We start from the raw sequence: 21,087 nt of genomic DNA on the forward strand, positions 1-21,087 counted from the left end.
AATTGGTAACAATTAAGCTGGATCAAAAACAGCTCGGTACTAAAACTTTAAAAACACACTAAGAGTATTTTTATCAATCAGAAAAATTCATCACATTCCTCTGGCTGTGAACTCCCAAACCTCCGATCTACTGTAGTTGTGGTAGTTTATGTAAAGACAGTTTACATGTCACTGAAATTCAGCGTGGGGAGAAACAGCTGATAAATTCTACCTCGAACCCTCCATCAATAACAAATAACAGGTAGTTTTACACGCTGTAACTGTACAATTAAGGCTTTCAGCTTTACTTTTCTTCTAGAGGGAGCCATGTTAAGGATCATATCACTCTTTAAAATTCAATGCTCTTGACCCAGTTTAAACCCAAGAGCCTCGGACGAAATGGCTACTACACCATTCAAGATGACATCTCAGGCTAGCATGCTAGTTACTGATTTAAATTTATCTACATTACTGATTCAATATGAAAAACTTATCAGATTACCAGGAAACAATTGGCATTCATACAGTCCTCTCTGTAGATTGAAAACTCAAAAAAGTTTCATATCCATTGTTCAAGAATTAAAACAGAAGATCAATATCCCGAATTTAAAAGAAAGCTTACAAATTAAACCAAACCCTTTAACTCTATTAAATATAGAATATAATCTAAATTTAACAGAAGAAATACTAAAATCAGAAGTAAACACTGAAATAATGAAACAATTGTCTTTAGAGACAATTAATATTAGGTACCCTCCACAAAACTGGCTTCATTTATACACCAACAGATCCTTGATCTCCAGAGAACAAGGTGCCAGTGCAGGTGTTTGTTACGTGCTGTCTCTTCTCACTTTATAGATCTCTTGGATATGGAACAACAAGTTTTGATGGAGAAATTGCAATAAGTGAAAGTCTCAGGAATCTTCTATGCCACATCAATAAATTTAAAAATGCAGTTATATTGTCAGACTCCAAAGCAGCTATTCTATCAATAGTGTCTAAACACACATCTTCATCTCAAACAGCAGAAATAACTAACATGCTCTCTCAATTAATATCACTCAATAAAAGAATTGTATTCCAATGGATACCATCCCATTGTGGAATCCTTGGAAACGAGAATGCGGATGCTTTAGCAAAGAAGGGCAGCACTGCTACTTACAGACCTGTTACTAAATCTACGTATTACTCTGTAAAAAGATTTATTGAATCTACATACTTAGACTTAGAATGGAGAAAGTTACACAACACAGAACTGCACGCATTGTATTCTTCACCTGACATAATTAGGAACATTAAATCCGGACGTTTGAGATGGGCAGGGCATGTAGCACGTATGGGCGAATCCAGAAATGCATATAGAGTGTTAGTTGGGAGACCGGAAGGAAAAAGACCTTTAGGGAGGCCGAGACGTAGATGGGAGGATAATATTAAAATGGATTTGAGGGAGGTGGGGTATGATGATAGAGACTGGATTAATCTTGCACAGGATAGGGACCGCTGGCGGGCTTGTGTGAGGGCGGCAATGAACCTTTGGGTTCCTTAAAAGCCATTTGTAAGTAAGTAAGTAAGTACATACTTAGACTTCAATGAACAAAATTTGATAACACAAGCTCAAGGGAAAAAAATGGAACTCTCTGCATCATAATCCACAGTTAATTCCCGATTTACCATGAAAATCGTCTGTAGCTGCATTTAGATTGGCAACAGGCCATGATTGTTTGGCCAAACACCTGCATAGAATTGGAATATATCAGTCGCCTAACTGCCCATTGTGCAACTCAAACCAAGAAATGGATTCGGAACACTCAAAATCTGTGCTTCAGTGGCTGGTCATGATAATATCTTTGAAAAATATTGGAGTGCAAGAGGTCAAATGACTTTATTGTCAAATGCCTGGCATTAGAAAGCAACAACATTACCTGCTTATCAGAATGGAGATCTGGGTCATTATCTCGCAACCTCTTGACAACTCCAAATGTTGCTTGCCCATGGTCCATGTCTCGATATCTCTCAGATTCTGCTGGCTGGTTCCGAACACCTTTCAACCCCTCTGTGACTTTCTCCATGACAGTAGAAAGTGCCTCCTGACCACACGCACGCACAATGTTTGTCAATGAAGAGGCTGCCCCTTGTCGCACTGATGGAATTGGGTCCTCCAAATTCCGGAAGAACATTGGATACAAAGATGGAAGAGCTGCTCGTGATTCATCGGGGAAACAGAGGATGAAGTTGCCACATGCTAAGCAAGCAGCTGTAACACACAGGATTGCAACATGAACTGCACTCTCAGCAATTTTAATGAAAGAATTGCTCAACTAACATACTAGTATAAAAATTATTCCTTTGAAATAATTCTCATTTCTTACAACAAGCATTTATGTACACATTTATAGACGTAATTTATATCTAGTGGAAACAGAAATTTTCCCAAAAGAAAATAAAAGAAATAAATAGCACACATAAGCCATGGAAGAATATAATAGTTTTTTTTTTTTGAGCTGTTGTATTGTAAGTACCAGGTCTCTTGAATACTTGCCTTTTACAAAAAATATGATTAAATAAATTGGAATATAAGTTGATAATATTTAAACAAAGTTGATTAATAAGATCGTCAAAGACGGAAGTACACTGACCGGCAAAAAAAAACCGATCACTTGAAAAAAAATATTAAAAGTCAAGTTTAAATGTAAATTATGAAATAATCTCAGAAATAACATAACTGTTATCGTACTAAATTTAAAAATTACACTTTTATGGACTTCTGACACGTAAATTCACGCCTTTCACACCAATAAATCTTAGGTTTATCGCCTAACAACGAAGGAGTGTGTTTCTGTGCTGAACATGTGGGGTAGGTCATCATAAACAAATGAAGAGGTTTTATTGCTTTATTGCTTCCTTTCCTTTTTCAAAATGAATAACAACTGTCGAAGATGGTTTGTTTGCCATTTCGTCAATAAATTTAGTTCAGACAATGCCTCTGTCACCCCAAGACGTTGCCAGAGCTGTCGCTGTCATTGGTGACGGATGCAGCCTCCGTTACGTCGCTGCTACCATAGGCGCACCATACACCACGGTGCAAGAGGCTGTGAAACAGTTCCGGGAAACACAGAGTTACTCCAGAAGACCTGATTCTGGCAGAAAAAGGAAGACTTCAGCCCGAGATGATCGATTTCTCGTCAGCCAGGTTCTATGAAACCACCATACTACAGCAGTTGAAGCTCGGAATCGATTACAACATGTGCGGGATGTTAACGTGAGCGAGAGGACTGTTCGACGACGCCTTGGAGAACAAAATATTCAATCACGGCGACCTGCTACGGGACCAGATCTCACCAGAGAGCACCGAGCCGACCGTCTTCAGTTCGCTCGTCAGCATGCCCAATGGACTGTGCAGCAGTGGAGCAGTGTACTGTTCTCTGATGAGTCCAGGTTCTCCCTGAAATCCCCAGATGGTACGGAGAGAGGTATGCACATTGTCTGCAAGGACGCCATTCGATGGAGGTTCCATGATGGTGTGGGTCAGCATCTCCATGGAGGCCCGAACTTCCGTGGTGATCGTCGAGAATGGTTGTCTCAACGCTCACCGCTACATCAACGAGATTCTCGTCGATCACGTGCCCTTTGCTGCATTTATTGGCGATGATTTCATATTCATGCATGACAATGCTCGTCCACATGCAGAGCGCTGCATATCACAGTATCTTGATACATTGGAGATTGTTCGTCTCAACTGGCCAGCTCGGAGTCCCGACCTAACTCTATAGAACATCTCCAGGATAGGTTGGGTAGACGTATCCGAGATCGCAATCATGTTCCGTAGACCTTAGGTGATCTGCAGGCTGCACTCCAAGAGGAATGGGACAATATCGACCAGAGAGACATCATAACCTTAATCGAAACCATGCCTGAGAGAATGGCGGCTGTAATTAGGGCCAGCAGGGGCACACCGGATACTGAGTGTTTGTTTTAGTTATTGATAGTGTGAATTTAAGTTTTGTGCATCAACATCATTTTCAGTGAAGTTTAATGAACAAATATTCAGCTGAAAGTTAAGTGAAAAATTTTGCAAAATTTCAACAAAAGTGTAGATTTATGAACATATGACGATCACTGACTCAAAATTGGAGTGAAAGATGTGAATTTACGTGTCACAAGTTCATAAAAGTGTAATCTTTAAATTGAGTACGATTACAGTTATGTTATTTCTTGGATTACTTCATAATTGACATTTAAACTTGACTTTTAGTATTTTTTTCAAGTGATCGGTTTTTTTTGCCGGTCAGTGTATTTGGATGAGGTTATGTTATTTCTCTTACTACAGGGTTGGTATGAAGAAGTAGCTTATTCCTGTAAGTAGTCTATAGAGTTTGAATATGAACAACCAGGAACGGTATATGAAGTTTAACATTGTTTGTGAGATGGTGTGCACCAGTGACTGTTTTACAAACATCTCTTTGAATTCCTTCGAGGCTCTTGATGTGACAGGGATGAGCTTGACTCCGTATCTCACCGCAGTAGTGTATGCATGAACAGTTAAATGATGTATAGGCTACAGAGGGACTTTCGCTTTTGAAAAACGGATAGAGACCCATGTATCTTTGAAATGCCTGAATATAATAGGATGCAAAGCTGAGAGAGAGAGGGGGGGAGGGAGAGGAAGAGGGAAAGAGGGGGAGAGGGAGAAAGGGGGGAGGGAGAGAGAAGGGGAGGGAGAGGGAGAGAGAGAGTGTGTGTGTGTCAGCTCTCTGGACAGACATTTGGAGTGATAGGTGTGATCAAACCAAACATAGTTCACACAACATTGAGTTGGAACTGTTTCCCCAAGAAGTTATGTACATGTCATCAAGTTGGATTTTTTGCTCTTGCCTCTGAGCATGCCCGATCTGACAATGTTGAATTTATGTTTATGAAGATACATGAGAAACATAGCCTACTTTACCAAACATTAGTAAAGGATGAAATGGATTTTACTCTCATGGTATAGAAGCATCAACAGAGGTTAATGCTGGCATTTTCAAACATTCAACATAAACACTGCCATTTCATTTACAGCTTTGCACTTAAATTGGTTACCATACTTTTGAACATTTCCTGTTATGTACCATAAAACAAACAGAATATCATAATATTGTTTCAGTGATTTCTAGTTACCATCAGGGTCCATATAAATTCTGTTTAAGGTTCTCACATTATAAAATGCATTATTTGTTATTCTTTAATTTTATGTTTTTTTTATGAACAAATATAGACATTCAGTTGCTAAAATACTTCTATTACGGAAAGTTCATTTTGCACTTAATTGGTAGAGCAGTCATTTTATTTAATTCAGTTAAGTAAAATTGAAACTTCCATTGCCAGTCACTTAAGAAAACTTACTTCTGAATTTGAAGAATAATCTACAGATGGAGTGATCTTATTTATTAAGATGTCCGAAATCAAACTGCCATCAGCTGACAAGCAAACATTCTTATGGAATCAGAAAAAAAAGTTAATTTTTTTCTTTCACCATGTTAATATTCAGTGGCGGTTCCTCGGGGGAGGGAAGGGAGGAACGTCCTCCTCACATTTTCTTCTTTTGAAAGTAAATACCAAATAAAATATGTGCCTTGAAATTCGAGGAAGATTTGATAATTTTTAAGTTTACAGCTATAAGAAAAACTCGGTTGATCGAGTTTTAAGCGACGCACGCTCATGTGCTGTAGAAAACTGTGAGAAAGATCCGAGATTGTCTGTATAGAGGAAAGGCACTCCATTCCTCCTCTACTGCAGTTAACACACATAGACAACAGCGCACTAGCGGCCAGAGAAAGAAGCAGAGTTTTAAAGCAAGTAAATGAACGGAGAGGGAGGAGATCCTCCTCTGAATCAGTCATGGGTGGGAAATAGAAACCGACTGGTCGTGCAGCAAGCTCACTACCGCTGCCACCTAACGATGTTGCATTCAACCGGACTATAACACATCTAGAAGGAGACACAACAAAAACAGTTTTAAAGCAACACTATGAAAGACACCATGTAAATTTTTTTTTAAATTATAAATAAAAAATATTATTCATTGCACTTTATATAGGTTACTATTCATGGTTTGAAACTTTCGTGGATATTTGAAAGTTAAAGTCGGGTTTATGTAAAACAAAGAGGAAGTAGTTTTACGTAGTTGGCCCCTGAAATTCATTGTTTACTAGACAGGGCAACAGCCAAGTTGCCAGTTTTGTACAAATATATTTGAAACTGAAAGTAGGTACTCCAAACTACATCATTTTTAACATAAAAAATTAATCGGCCACCGGCAGCTTTGAACAATAATGATAGTATGACTTTACAAGAACTGACATTCTTCAAAAGTATGTGATACTGAACTTGTAATACATGTGGCAACACAGACCACGTGGGTGTGTGCAGTGTTCTCGCTTTCCTCAGATTATTTCCCATTCCCATTCCCATTTCCGTAAAACAGTTCCGGTTACGAGTTAGTAGCTAGTCTTTTCCAACACGTGTGATGCTGTAGTGTGCTCGAAAAATGCTACGAGGTTGTGAATTTCCTTGTAATTGTTAATTTGTGCAATTATTCAACAATGAATGGAAGTGAAAACATAATATATTTTGGACAATTTAGGAAACTCAGTTTACAATAACAGATTACTGCTCTACAAAAGGGAAGGCCAACCCTAACACTACCTGGTCTTACGTGTATGTATATAGGCTAATTTGTAGCATGTTTCTCTCAAGAAGGTGTCTTTTTGCACTGTTAACTTCTTTCCTCCTCTTAAGAAATATGCAGGAGCCGCCACTGTTAATACTGTCAAAACAAGTGCTTATACAAATTTTGGCCACTCGAGTGCAATTACGAGGACTAAGTTATCCTGGGGCCGTTTACAGAAAGAAAACAGTTTCATGGAAAGATTCATTGGAATAGATACAAAATAGAAAAATAGAATGTTTCATTTATTTTCACTGACAGACATAAAAACAAATGGTACTCTGAAGAATTAAAACAAATGAAAATCCAATTACTAATGCTACATGATATTTATAAGGAGACTAGTCTGCTCACAGTTAAAAATTAATTAATTCAAATTAAGAAACAATACAGAAACCAATTAACTCAAGCGAAACTAGATTATAATACAAAATTAGTTGTCAACTCTGATAACAAAAATAAAACTGCTTGGAATCTCATAAATAGATTAAGGATACTCTCAAAATCAAATAAACAACTCTCAAAATCAAATAAACAATCATAATATATCTCCGGAAGATTTTAATAAATTTTTCATTGATCAGTGGACATAATCAAATCCAAAATTCAACACTCTGAGCTATCCCCTGTGGAAATACTAACCAGAAGTGACAATATTTAATATACTTTTAAATGAAGAGCGGTCACCATTGAGGAGGTATAGAACATAATACAAACTTTGAAAAAATCAAATTCAAAAGATGTTTATAACATGTCAAATGATTTAAAAAAAAAAGTCCTAAATTCAATTTATATTCCTCTTACAAATATTATCAATATTTGCCTGAAACAAGGTATATTTCCAGATCAACTAAAAATTTCGAAAGTAATCCCAATTTATAAAAAAGGCAATAGATCAAGTCCAAGTAGTTACAGACCGATCCCTATCATTCCAGTGCTATCCAAGATATTTGAGTATGTAATTTTCATTCAAATTTATGACTACTTCGAAAATTCAAATCTCTTTAGTACTAACCAATTTGGTTTTAGAAAAAGGAAATCAACAAATGACGCAACTGAGCTTTTAATAATAATAATAATTTTTTTATTGGTTATTTAACGACGCTACATCAACTACGAGGTTATTTAGCATAGATGACATTGGTGATAGAGAGATGGTATTTGGCAAGATGAGGCCGAGGATTCGCCATAGATTACCTGGCATTTACCTTACAGTTGGGGAAAACCTCAGAAGAAATCCAACCAGCTAATCAGCCCAAGCAGGGATCAAACCCGCGCCCAAGCACAACTTCAGACCGACAGGCAAGTGCCTTAACTGAATGAGCCATGCTGGTGGGTAATAATAATAATAATAATAATAATAATAATAATAATAATAATAATAATAATAATAATAATTTAAATTTTAAGATGATGTTGAATTACAGAAAAGTCAAGATCATGCTTCTTCTGTGCCATAAGTGTATAATTCGTGACTAATGCTGTACTATACATAACAAGAGCAGTTTTGTCCATATTATTTAAAGATACATAACTTGTTTGGCTCATGTATTGCACAAAGTGGTGCAAAGAGTGAGGGCTGGTGTCAAACTGTAGTAAATCTTTGTAAAGGCACCAGCAAAAAGACAAGTCTTCAAACCTTAACTTCCAGGTATTCTGCTATTGCTAGAGCAGTAGGATATCTGTATTTATTACAATTTTGATACACTTAAACTGTAGTTGACTCCTTGAAATCGAAAGGCACAATTTAATGCATTTAAACTGTAGATGACTCCTTGAAATCGAAAGGCACAAAGTTCATTCAAAATTCTCAAAGGGTTGCATTCAAACAATGAGATTAATGGTAAACTGCCATACACGAAGTCAAATTTTGGATTCTTGTTACCACATACTGCGAAACTAATAAGAAAGGGATGATTCTTGAGGATTTAATGACCTTGGTTAAGAAAACTGAACTGGATTTGAATAATGTGTTAGGTGATAGAGGCAAAATGGTGTCAAAATGAAGCAAGTATTGCAAAAATTCACAGATACAAAACATTGCGCACAATTTTTCTGTGGATGTGAAGAAGAGCCTTCCAGCTAAAAAAATGTTCTCGAAAACAGTCGGCATTCATTTACTTCTGAAAATCCCCATATATACAGTGAAACCTCGATACATCGTTTTTTGGGGAACAGAAAGTAAAAAGGATAAATATGGGAAAACAATAGTACCGGGAAAAAAAATTACCATATTAGGCATATAATGGACGCAACAGAGTTATGAATGTACCCCACTGTTTCATAGATGATTTACTTAAGGGGGAATACCCACCTAATCGATACATTTAATTTTAACAATAATTATAAATAATATAAAATCATAATGAACGTGTCTCGTAATATTTTATTCTTGTTTGTAAACTTGCGATAAAAAAGCTATTGTTTGCTGAAGTAGAGTATAGAATGAACAACCGAACGGTTAGTGATTACACTGAATGCACTTTTATTAGAACATTATGTACACTATTTATTGCAGAAAAAATCTGCAATTAGTTTTCGTTTCTTGCACATTTTATGCCTGAATTTTATAGTGAATTTCTGATAAGAGCGATACTGATCATACCAAATCATGCGTGTGATGAGAATGACATATGCACTAGAAATTAGTTCGCTTTTGCTTATGGGATGTTGGTCATTGCTGACAATTTAGACAGAAATGAGTATGTGAAAATCATAAACCTAGATTCGTGATACATTCACAATGCAGATATGTTACCACAAATCCATTCCCATAAAATTAATACTACTGTTTAAAGTAGGCGGGCTTCCATTAGCCTATACTGTTGCATTACATGCAACTATAGAACCTGCGTCACAAATTAGGCCTATATCATATTGCACGAAAATAACTTGTCTGGCTCTTTAGTAACCCTACAAAGGTACGAGTACTTCTCTTTTAAGTGTCTAAGCATACGAACATGTACTGAACATAAACAATGTACAGAAACACTTACCACTGTGGAGATTGGCGTGTGTGTTGTAGCACTCAGAACAAGTCACAGCATTAAGACGACTGCGTAATATATATTCCATAATAATACTGTATCAACTGTTAATACAGGTCTACATCATTCTTGTGTGGAAAAATATGATTAATCAATAAGTTACTACAAAATTGCATTTCTTTTCACACTAATCCTGTCTTCATAGCACAGATCACACATGTAACTAATTTCCGCATTAACAGACTATACCAAACACACGTGGAGAATTCGCGCGCTGCATCAAGATGACGAATCATGTCATGTATCATGGCAGCGTAATACATTTTACTGCAAAAGGGTATCTGTCGGATACAGGGGGGGAGAGCCATTTATCCTTCCCATTGAAGGCCTTAAGGAACCAACCTGGACAAATACCCAATGTCCCATCCCTACCTTCCCGTGGTGCAGCTGTTAGTAAGCATAATTTTACAACTGAACTAAAGGGAGGGGCTACTCATCAATTAGCACTGATCAGCTTGATGAGTTAATGACTGAATTTGGTATAATTTTCCTCTCCCCTCTTTACCCTTTCCTATCCAGTCCTCTGACTGAACTCTTACTTTCTTCGACCCCGACGGCATTAGAGCATTCGAGGCCTAGGGGTTCAGTTCCCTTTCCTTCCTCCTCTTTCTACTTTTCTGTTCCTAGTGCTGACCTGCTATGGCACTAAAATCGTCCTCCAGTGGCTTAAGGAGGGAAAGCTGGTGATCAACAAGATCTCCCAGCTAGGTCCAATGGACCCGTCGACCAACAGCAGGTGTGGTCCTCCAGACATTCTGGGGGTTGTGTGTGAATGAAATAGCCACCAAAACGTTAAAATATGGTGTTCACTTAAATCGGCTACAACTTGCCATTTAACTCAAATTTGATAACTCAATCCCAAGGGGAAAAAATGGAACTCTCTGCATCAAAATCCACAGTTAATTCCCGATTTACCACGAAAATCATCTGTCGCTGCATTTAGATTGGCAACAGGCCATGATTGTTTGGCCAAACACCTGCATAGAATTGGAATATATCAGTCCCCTAACTGCCCATTGTGCAACTCAAACCAAGAAATGGATTCGGAACACCTCAAAATCTGTGCTTCAGTGGCTAGTCATGATAATATCTTTGAAAAATACTGGAGTGCAAGAGGTCAAATGACTTTATTGCCAATGCCTGGCATTAGAAAACAATAACAACATTTTACGTTTCTCTGTGAAGTTTGACACAGTCTGCGGATCACAATCTTCTGCATCCTCTTACTTCAAAGATAATAATGGAGAGCAAAAAGTTCGCCCTTTCAAAGTAAAAGAAAACTATTCATGTGGAAAATATGGTGTCAGGACCATGATTTCTCAATGATTGATGCGATAAAACGATCGTTCGAGGAATGACGGAACCGGGAAAAAAAACGTTATTTATATGGGACTAATTCCGGGACAAAAAATGGCGATAACAGGACGATGCATCGAGGTTCCACTGTATAATATATCTGTGTGTGTGTTTGTGTGTGCACGTGCGTGTGTGTATTTATTTATTTCACAGTGATCTATAATATTGCTAAATGATATTGTAGTTTTGTTTTTATTTTATCATATATTTATTCAAATAAATTTAACATACTGTATGTGACTATTATTATTGAAATCTCTGGGGTCCTGTGTAAAATCATATTCTCATTGCTTTTCAGAAATTCCAAATAAGTGATCAGAAGAGATATTTTCAGGGAAGAAATATGTTAAGAAACAACATGTATAAATAAATTAACAGTGAAATAGAGGTTTGATTAATGAACATATTTATAGGTCATTTTATTCTAAATTTGAAGCCATTTTCTTTGAAATTGTATTATTATTATTATTTTGTGTCATCAAAGTCCTAATATACAAACACTTAATCATTCTGTAGTGCCATAAGGAAGCATTTGCGACCCATGCTTACTTAACAAAATATATATTGCACATTTGTTGGACTTGTCTATCTCTCCAAGAAATATGTCCAAATAATTCTTCATCATTTGGTTCTCTAAACAGAGATTAATATACAAATGTCCATTTAGAAAATGGAATAAGAAACAAAACCAAACTTAAAAATTGTTCTGATAACTTAAACATACACTATCTAAATGCATGCTTCGAAAAAGTTAGTTCAATTGATCTAATGATATAGTAAATCCAAGTTACCTGGTCAATCATATGACCAACTCACCATCTCTCACAGGCCAACTGTCATCTTTAAAGCAAACTAGCAAAGTGTTCAGAAGACGCTCCACATATGGACGAACAGCTTGAGGCTGTATCTTGGCCGCAAGCTCTGCAATACAGGCGCAAGCTGCCTCGCGCACAGCATGGTTGTCTGATTCTGTTGCCTGTATGTAATAGTCAACTGTGTACGAGATGTACTTCTGTACTAAATCCTTCCCTGCTGTCCCCGTTACCTGCCGCCAGGTCTCTTGGGAGTATATACGTACTCCTTCTGCCACATAGTACCTATAAAACAAAAAAAAAAGTGAATATAAAACAACGCAGCCACCATACTTATATAATCTGTAAATTTTACTTAAATTCTCAAACGAACAGAAATATACAGCTGAAACTTTATCTACAACTCCTCCACAAGCTATTTTTGTTCACTGCTCGGGTCATAGCCTTAATCTCATTTTGCAACAGAGTTTTAGAAATTCCAGTAGTGCCGAATATTCTTTGCTAATGTCAATAGAATACCCTCTTTCTTCCACCATTCAGATAAGCTCACTTACGTAATGGATACAGTTCGAAGGCACATACCATCTGTGACATATCAGCTGGCTCTCAAATTCGAAGTTTATCTGTGTAGTTACTAGGGTTGCTAACTTTCCCGTATTTCCTGAGATCTCCCATATTTGGCAGTAATTTTCAATAGTCTTCCAGCTCCTGTATTTTTCTTCTCTTCGAGCATTTTCCTCCCTTACTTTTACATACTGTGGAAGTTTCATTTCAAACATTTAATTTTTCTGTGAATGAAGATGATTCACATGATGAATTTTGTTGTTCCAGAGATGAATTAAAATGTGCAGTCTCTATAGAAAGTAAATGCCTGGCAGAAATGAGTTTCAATGCTGACCAGGTTAAAATAAAAAAAATTAATATTGGAAATTTAAAAAAAACTCCGAGAAAAATGCCATGCCTAACCGGATCACATGCGTGACAGGCTGAAGTTCTGGTCACTCAACCACCACAGGATTATACATATTTTGTTTGAGATTCAGTCAAAACTTAAACAAAATGCATATATATATATATATATATATATATATATATATATATATAATATATATTATATATATATATTGTGACAGCTGCCTCGGGATTCGAATGCGCATCCGACAGGACGTGCGGGAGATGAGATGAGCTCCGCGGAGCAGTGGGGGTGGCGCGCGGCATAGAGAGGAGAGACGACGACATGCTGGGCTGTGGCAGAGAGAGGGAAGTAAAGCAACTGCGACTGAGGGGAGAAATCCAGAGAAGTCTCGAGAGGTGCCATCCTCTTGGCATCTGTAGAAATTTCGAGCATCGTACTTTCTGGAAACTTTGATTTAGTGATAAAAAAGGAGACGCGAAGAAGGCGCGAGCCATTTGTTGTTGGTATTGGACAGTGAGTACAGCAGCGCCCAAGAGTCTAGGGTTCGACACGTGAATGAACTTGAGCAGCTTCCAGGTGGAAGCAATGCGGTTGGAAGTCTTGAGTTCGAAGTTCAGTGGCCTGTCTCTGTAAGTCTTGGGTTCGACATACGGTGAACTTGAGTGAGTGAGCTAGAACAGCTAGCCAAAGCAAACAAACTGAGAACTGACAGTTTTGTTTTGTAAATAGTGATTTGTGAACATTAGTTGAGATTAGGAGTGCATTGTTGTTCTCAATAATCCAAGTGAATTGTCATTGTCGTCTGTGGAGTGCAATAACGAATACTGTGTTGATGTGTGGAGTGACATACCCATTGTTGACAAGAGTGTGTTTAAATTCAATTATAGAAAGTGATTATTGTTGTTGTATTAAAAGTTACATTATTGTTTTAAATTGAAAGTCAAAAAATATATACACACACACACACATTACTTATCGGAAAATACATGTCTTCAAAAATCACCACAGGATTGTTTTATGATTACGTTAAGATGAGATTTGTCGAGAGGTAGGGTTGCCAACTTTTTTTGAGGAAAATACGGGAGACTAAGTGGACAGATGTTTGAAACAGGAACGTGACACATCTAATCAACTGAGAACTGCAAATTGTAATTACTTAAATTATAGAGAATTTTTTTTTCAATTTGTACAAAAAAAAAAAATAAATAAATAAATAAAAAGTCAAAGTGTAGAATAACATTTCCTCTTTTTTTTTTTTAATTAGGTAATTGAACTGAATAATTTGTCAATTTTCTATGTGAAATTCTGCCGATTCCTTAGTCTCACGTATTTTGTTAAAAAAATCTGGAACAATTTGAAAACAATCTTCGAAAACAAATATGAACGGCAGAGAGTCACATCAGACAGCTGTTCAACTTGCAACAGGCTTCTTAAATGAAATTAATGATTTAGAATTTGCATTGTTATCTTGTTTTTCATCATCTTTTCCATGTACCAGAAACACTGTATAACAACATTACATCCGATGTTGAAACTAGCTGTGGGATGTCAGGTAGTTATGATTTTTTCCCCTAAAATTTTTTCGTGTATTATAATATGCACTGTGGATTTTTAATAAAATATTATAAAATAATAATAATAATAATAATAATAATAATAATAATAATAATAATAATAATAATTACTTTATAATATGCTCCAACCTGGTTTAAGTCAAGACTCCTCCACAGATCAAATGTGCTCCAAAGCTTGTGTTTGGCATGATTAAAAAATTGGCTTAGGCTACTTAACTGACAGAAGTGATTGTGTGTAATGTCATTCATACAAATGGGGGTTTTCCCACGTTATGAGAAAAAAATGTTACTTGCCATGATCCAATACGAAATAAAGCACATTTGAGAGGTAGCAATAAGGTGCATTATGAGGGCAAAAAACGAAGAACAGCATTTGAATATATGTCAATTCGAAGAGCCAAAATTAAATGTTGACACATAAGAATACTTTCACTTAATTGATTGGTCAGATGATTACTGGAGTGAACTGTCAATTACAAAAAATTTTAAGGATGACAAACTTGAAAGGATGATAAAAATGGAATCAATCTATCATGGAGATTGCCAACTTTCACTGTCACTTTCAAGTAATTGAGCAACATATAAAAACTGATAACTGAAGCCTTAGTGAGTGTTTGTGGTGAAAAAGCTAGAGATGGATTTATAAGGAGCCATTTAAAACCTTGTTGTTGTATGGCTGAATTTGAAACAAAAAGACAATTTTTTTTTTTTAATCTAGTGCTTTCGCGCCATCTGAAGATGTACTTAGTAAACAATGATGGACGGCATGTGGAGCATGTAGTTGTGTCAGACAAAGCTTTTGGTTTTGCACTGGTTACTTTATGTTACCATTTTTTTTGCAACACCATTACATAAAGTCAACAATTTTGTATGAAGGCCTGAAACAACTGCACTAAACAAAAACGCGATTTGAAACTGTAAGAGCTAAATTACCTGTTAAGACACATCCTTGGTAACAATTCTGGATAAAAAACTTCTCGGGCTTTGTCATCTGGAAGTGACATAAGAAACTTTCGTGCAGCAACAGACGCTGATAAGCGAACCTACAAATATAAATACAAAAAAGTTAGCAGCAGAAATTGTGTTATCTCTGATGAGTATAAAGGTACGATCACACGTCGCTACTTTTGCAGCGCTGCAGTACAAAAAACTGCGCAACTCTTGTACTGCGACGTGTGAACAACGGTGCAACCCGAAAAGTAGCGGCTGCCAAACATGCTGCTCGCTACTTTTCCATGCTGCGCGCAACTTAAAAGTAGCGACATGTGAACAGGGTTCTCAGGGTTGCAGCCGCAGCATTTTTGATATCGGTTTTGTTGAAACTTTTGCTGCGGTTGCGACCAGTGTTACCACCCAAATGTGCCAATGATACTTTTATTGTTTGGATATATTTTAATGTTAAATGTGATGAAAATAAATTATTTGTAACAGTTATTAAATACACAACACAGTCTGAGCATAATTGGTGACGATATAATTCATTTTTTAAATTTTCCGTAGCATAGTTCCAAACAGGAGGATTGCCAACATTGATTACGTGAATATACTGTTGGTTATCATTTAAGTATATAGGCGTTTTTAAAAGCTTTATAGTAAAAATAATGTCAATTTCTGAATACTAGATACGACAGAAAAGCAAATAACAGATAAGGAAGCTTTCGTATGAGTTTCTTAATAATGTGAACATAACCACAAAATGTATATTGAGAAGTCAACACGGAGATGGAAACCTGCAGCATGACTGCGGCTGCAAAAGTAGCGCCTTGTGTGTGAACAGACTCGCAACCTCCAGTTGCAACTTTTGCAGCACTCGGGTTGCGCAGCACGAAAAGTAGCGTGCAGCATGCTACTTTTGGCTTATGTGTGAACACGACACGCAACTTTTGCAGCTGCAGTATAAAAGTAGCGCTGCAAAAGTAGCGACGTGTGACTGTACCTTAAAAGAGAATAAAAATTCCATTTGCCAACCTGACTCCAGTTGTCAGCCAGTCCTTCTGCTAAGTGTTTGCTGAACTCATGGCCATATGTGTAGATAGGGTTCACAACACTGACACTGTCCCTGCCTTCAGTATCTGTGAAATTAAAACAATATTCCAATTAATTATGAATTTTTATAATGATGACACAAAAAGAAACTTATGTTAAATATACATGTTGAGTAAAGTTCTAACTTAATCTAGAATACAGTAGAGTCCCAATTATCCGGACTATATAGTGAGGGTCACATAAGAACAGTTCCTAAACAGCAAATATTGCCATCTTGTCAGAGTTGCCAACTGTTCCCAGATATCACACAATCCTTCGTACTATATGACTTATTTACTTACTGTAATTTATGTTGGAAGGTTATTCTAAATTAATCAATAATTTGTATTTGTAACATATTTTCGTAGGCAAACTATACGAGAAAGAGATCAACATGTCAAGTATTTTGTCTGGCAATACGAAATTCATAAGGTGCTTAGGAAAATATTTGGGGCTAAGCGGGATGAAGTCTACAGGAGAATGGAGAAAATTACAAAACGCAGAACTGCACACATTGTATTCTTCACCTGACATAATTAGGAACATTAAATCCTGACGTTTGAGATGGGCAGGACATGTAGCACATATGGGCGAATCCAGAAATGCATATAGAGTGTTAGTTGGGAGACCGGAGGGATAAAGACCTTTGGGGAGGCCGAGACGTAGATGGGAGGATAATATTAAAATGGATTTGAGGGAGGTGGGATATGATGATAGAGACTGGATTAATCTTGCATAGGATAGGGACCGATGGCGGGCTTATGTGAGGGCGGCAATGAACCTTCGGGTTCCTTAAAAGCCATTTGTAAGTAAGTAAGTAAGTAATACGAAATTCATTGATTTGACTGAACAATTGACTCACGAGATGTAACCTAAAAATGTATTTTGTTTGACCACATGAAATTATTAGTACTAACTCAGAAAACTTACCTGACTATAGTCTTGAATTATAACCACAATGCAACACATAAAATAACTATTATGTATTAATATTAATACTGATATTAATTAATTATTTATTAGTATGTTCAAATTTCACTAGTTTCCAGTAACAGGCTTAGAAATCTAGTACAATTTCAATTTCATGGAACTCCAGTACCGACAAATATTGTCGATATTTGTCTCAGCTGCCAACATACTAGTTACAAAATCACTACCATTTGTAGTATTTGTCAGTATCGAAATTCGAAACGAAGTTGGCAAACAAGAAAATCACCACAATCCACTACCATATGTAGTAATGGGGGGAAAATGGTTAGGTTTCACCCTTAGGGCATGAAGTAAGCTGACCCAGACTATACAGGCTGACGGCAATCCAGATAGCAAAAACCAGGTAATATGGAAGGTGAGAGCACTATGTGGTTTTTGATCCTGTAATTTGAAAGCAACAATGGTCGGACCCAATAATGTAGAAAGATCTTACTCACATGTACATAATAGGCCTAAATGAGTTTTTATTTATAATACAGTACAGTAACTGACTTTAAAGAACTTTGTTACTGTTCAGTACTGTATATATGTATACTACTGTAATTAACAAAAGAAAGTAATCCGGATAAGACCTAATTGATCTAAATGTGAACATAATATACATCATTGTACACTTGTTTAGGGTGCAGAATAGGTTTATAGATGTTCTAATTATTGTGTTATATGGTTAAGGTTAAAAGTATTTTCGTAAAAATTATATAGGACTAATTTGTATGTAGAAGTGAGAATTTCCCGAAAATTGTTTTTTGTTAATTTTTATCAAAACAACAGAGGATTGACATCAGGAGCTATGCCGATCAATGAACATCCCTGGTGGGAGACTTACTATGTGCTCATGTTAATCCAGAGTTCTATGTACTGTATATAGGCTCCGTGCGTATAGCAATGTGCTGCTACAGGCGGACACTACAAGAACTACTTGTAGGCTTGTCTTCAACAGCTGTGTGTGATCTGTGTTGACAGCCGACTGCTGGAAGATTCGAGTAGGAGTGATTTTGTACGCATTTATTTAATCTTTCATAAAGTGTTGCCTTTAGATTGCTATTTTAAAAATGTCAAAGCGGTCCAGCAAAATTATGTGCTGTGTTTTTAGCTGTAATAATAGATATTGTAATACAGAGCAAAATGTGAAGTTTTATAGTTTTCCATCACGACCCCACGAAATGGATTTGAAAAGCCGGTGGATAATAGCAGTAAATCGGAAAGAGTGAGTTTAAATTAAGTATTTGGGATTTAAGTATTTAAGTTCTGTCATATGAATTTGTGTATTTGTCAAGTGCAGTTTTTTTCTAATTTACTTCCAAAAGTTACATTCCTAAGACCCCTACCATGAAGCAATTTTGGGTTCATGAGGGTATTTACCAGCTTCTCATGATCTTTTTTTCTAGTTTTAATTGAATATGCCCTACTCGCAGAAATCCTTATTTTTCTTTCTGTAAACCATAAAGTCTGATTTTGATTGATGATTTAAAGCTCTAGTATTTAACATTCTCCTCCGGATACTACCTTTGATGGTTTTAAGTCAGGTAGAGTTAAAGCCATGACTGGGAAGAGAAAACAGAAGGACTGCATGGGATAGTGCCACATGGCTCTAGCTTGAAAGAAAAATACTAGTATATCTGAATTAGTGTATTCTGAAATTGGTATAATTAAGATTGACTTTTACATGTAAATTAGTATTAAGCACTATGTATAATATTGTATATATTAGCTTGTGTCGCCGGAAATGTTCTCACCTTCAGCGTATAAATTAAAACATTTGTAATTCTGTATCCTAGCATATTTAGCACTAGATGTATTATATTATGTATTGTCAATTTTCTGTATACTGACGATGCCATGAATGCTTGTCATTCCTACGGCCTAATAAAAAATCAATCAATCAATCAATCAATCAATCAATCAATCAATCAAAAAACCTGCGATAATGAAGTCTCGTGAAGTGTAAATTTTCATTTCAATAAGTTTACTGCACAACCAAACAAAGAACCAGTGCATGACTGATCTGCTTACAAGTTTCACCACCGATATGCCAAAAGAAAGAAGTAGCAGAAAAGATTTAGTGAAGAAATAGATTTGTGAAAATAAATGTTTTTCTACTGATGGGAAAATCATCTTGTGTGCAATATTGCTTCTTGATACTTACTACTTTAAATTATTTTCACTTATATCGTATTATTAAAACTCTAAAAATTTTTTTACTGTATATATATTTCAACAGTTTTTACTGCATAGTTTCATGCATATTTTCAGGTTTTTTATTGCATAAAATTCCGTGATCAAATGATGATAATTCACTTAATACAGTACTGAAATTTAAAGGTGAAACACTCGACATGCGAGTTGGTGCAGAAATGTTCAATTAACAAATGTCTACTGAAATGTATTTAGCATGATTGTCACTACCATCATTAACATCATGATAATTATAGCATTGTCGACAAAATCACTGTTATACAGAAGATAAGAAGTATTATCTGTTTAACAGATTTGCCTAAACTCCGTAAGTACAGGGACATCATTTTATTTTTACTTCAATTTTTATTGTACCTGAATTTTTAATGTACTTCACTCCCACCCCTTCAACCGTCTCCACACAGCTCCAAGACCGCATATTCAGTCATAGTAGCCACAGTACGTTCCAAAAATATGTTCGCATTTTCCAGTGATGAAAGAGCTTTCAATATTGAATCATTTTCGCACAGGTACTGTCGTCCATTTGCCTACGTCGTATCCCAGTTTCCCCAACCAGCTTTTATTCACCAGCTAGTGGCTGGGCTGTCTTAGCTCTTTTCTGAGAACATTAATTTCTGTTAGAAATAGGATGTCTATGTAATGTTATACAATTGTTTAAAATAACTTAAATAAAAGGGCCTCGTTAAGTAATTAACTGTAACGTGATTTCCCTCCTTTCTACGACCCTACGACATAACCACTTGGACAGACAGTAGATAGTATGTCTGAGTAATTTTATCTTTTCGGATCGGGCAGAAGATTGAATTTACAGTACGTAAGGTACTCTTTTATAGAGTAGGTACGGAATTATTTCAACATGAGTTACTAGTACGAAGAACTGGTAATTGGAATTAAGTACAATAGTCTATAGTGCGATAATATGCACATTAGAACTGAAGCCTGTATGGAAATGTGTTTAATATCCATATTATGATTATGTTTCAATTTAATTTCATTCTCTATATTGTACGCTAATGTGTTGTAGACAGTATAATATACACTGCATAATGAATACGTCCGCATGGACAGCTCAGTTCGTGAGTAAAAACACTCATTGTTAATACTGTACTGTATTTTGATTAAACAAAAACCTAATGAAAATGATGAAACTCAAATGCGCAATATTTCCTAGTTTACATAAATGGATGAACCACTTTTCTTCCCTCCTATACCTAGTAAAGTGATTTGTTTGTATATTACGTCAGTATCATTGAATTCCAGTCGTGGAAGGGGATAGCAAACGGCGTTGATCCAGAGGTATAGACAAGTTAATATTAAAAATGTTAGTAAAAATAAAATGATGTCCCTGTATAATCAAGAATAACCTGAATAAAAAATGGGCCGAGTCTTGGTAGCAGTCTTCCTATATGTAGTCAACAAGCTTCGCAAGACTGTCTACAAGTAGCATACATATATAGGCAGTCTTGTTTACTGCACATGCACAATG

General features: G+C 36.2%; 1 protein-coding gene across 1 annotated transcript in view; it reads right to left on the reverse strand.

Annotated features, from left to right (window-relative positions):
- Positions 1-21,087, reverse strand: part of LOC138705244 (uncharacterized) — a 53,443-nt gene that overhangs the window by 20,809 nt on the left and 11,547 nt on the right. Inside the window, exons 4-7 of the mRNA XM_069834064.1 lie at positions 16,359-16,462; positions 15,324-15,433; positions 11,905-12,185; positions 1,902-2,233 (exon numbers count right to left, since the gene is read on the reverse strand). Of these exons, the coding sequence (XP_069690165.1) occupies positions 1,902-2,233; positions 11,905-12,185; positions 15,324-15,433; positions 16,359-16,462 (827 nt within the window). The remainder of the gene's footprint in view (positions 1-1,901; positions 2,234-11,904; positions 12,186-15,323; positions 15,434-16,358; positions 16,463-21,087) is intronic.

Source organism: Periplaneta americana, chromosome 8 (assembly GCF_040183065.1).
Source record: "Periplaneta americana isolate PAMFEO1 chromosome 8, P.americana_PAMFEO1_priV1, whole genome shotgun sequence".
Lineage (NCBI taxonomy): Eukaryota > Metazoa > Arthropoda > Insecta > Blattodea > Blattidae > Periplaneta > Periplaneta americana.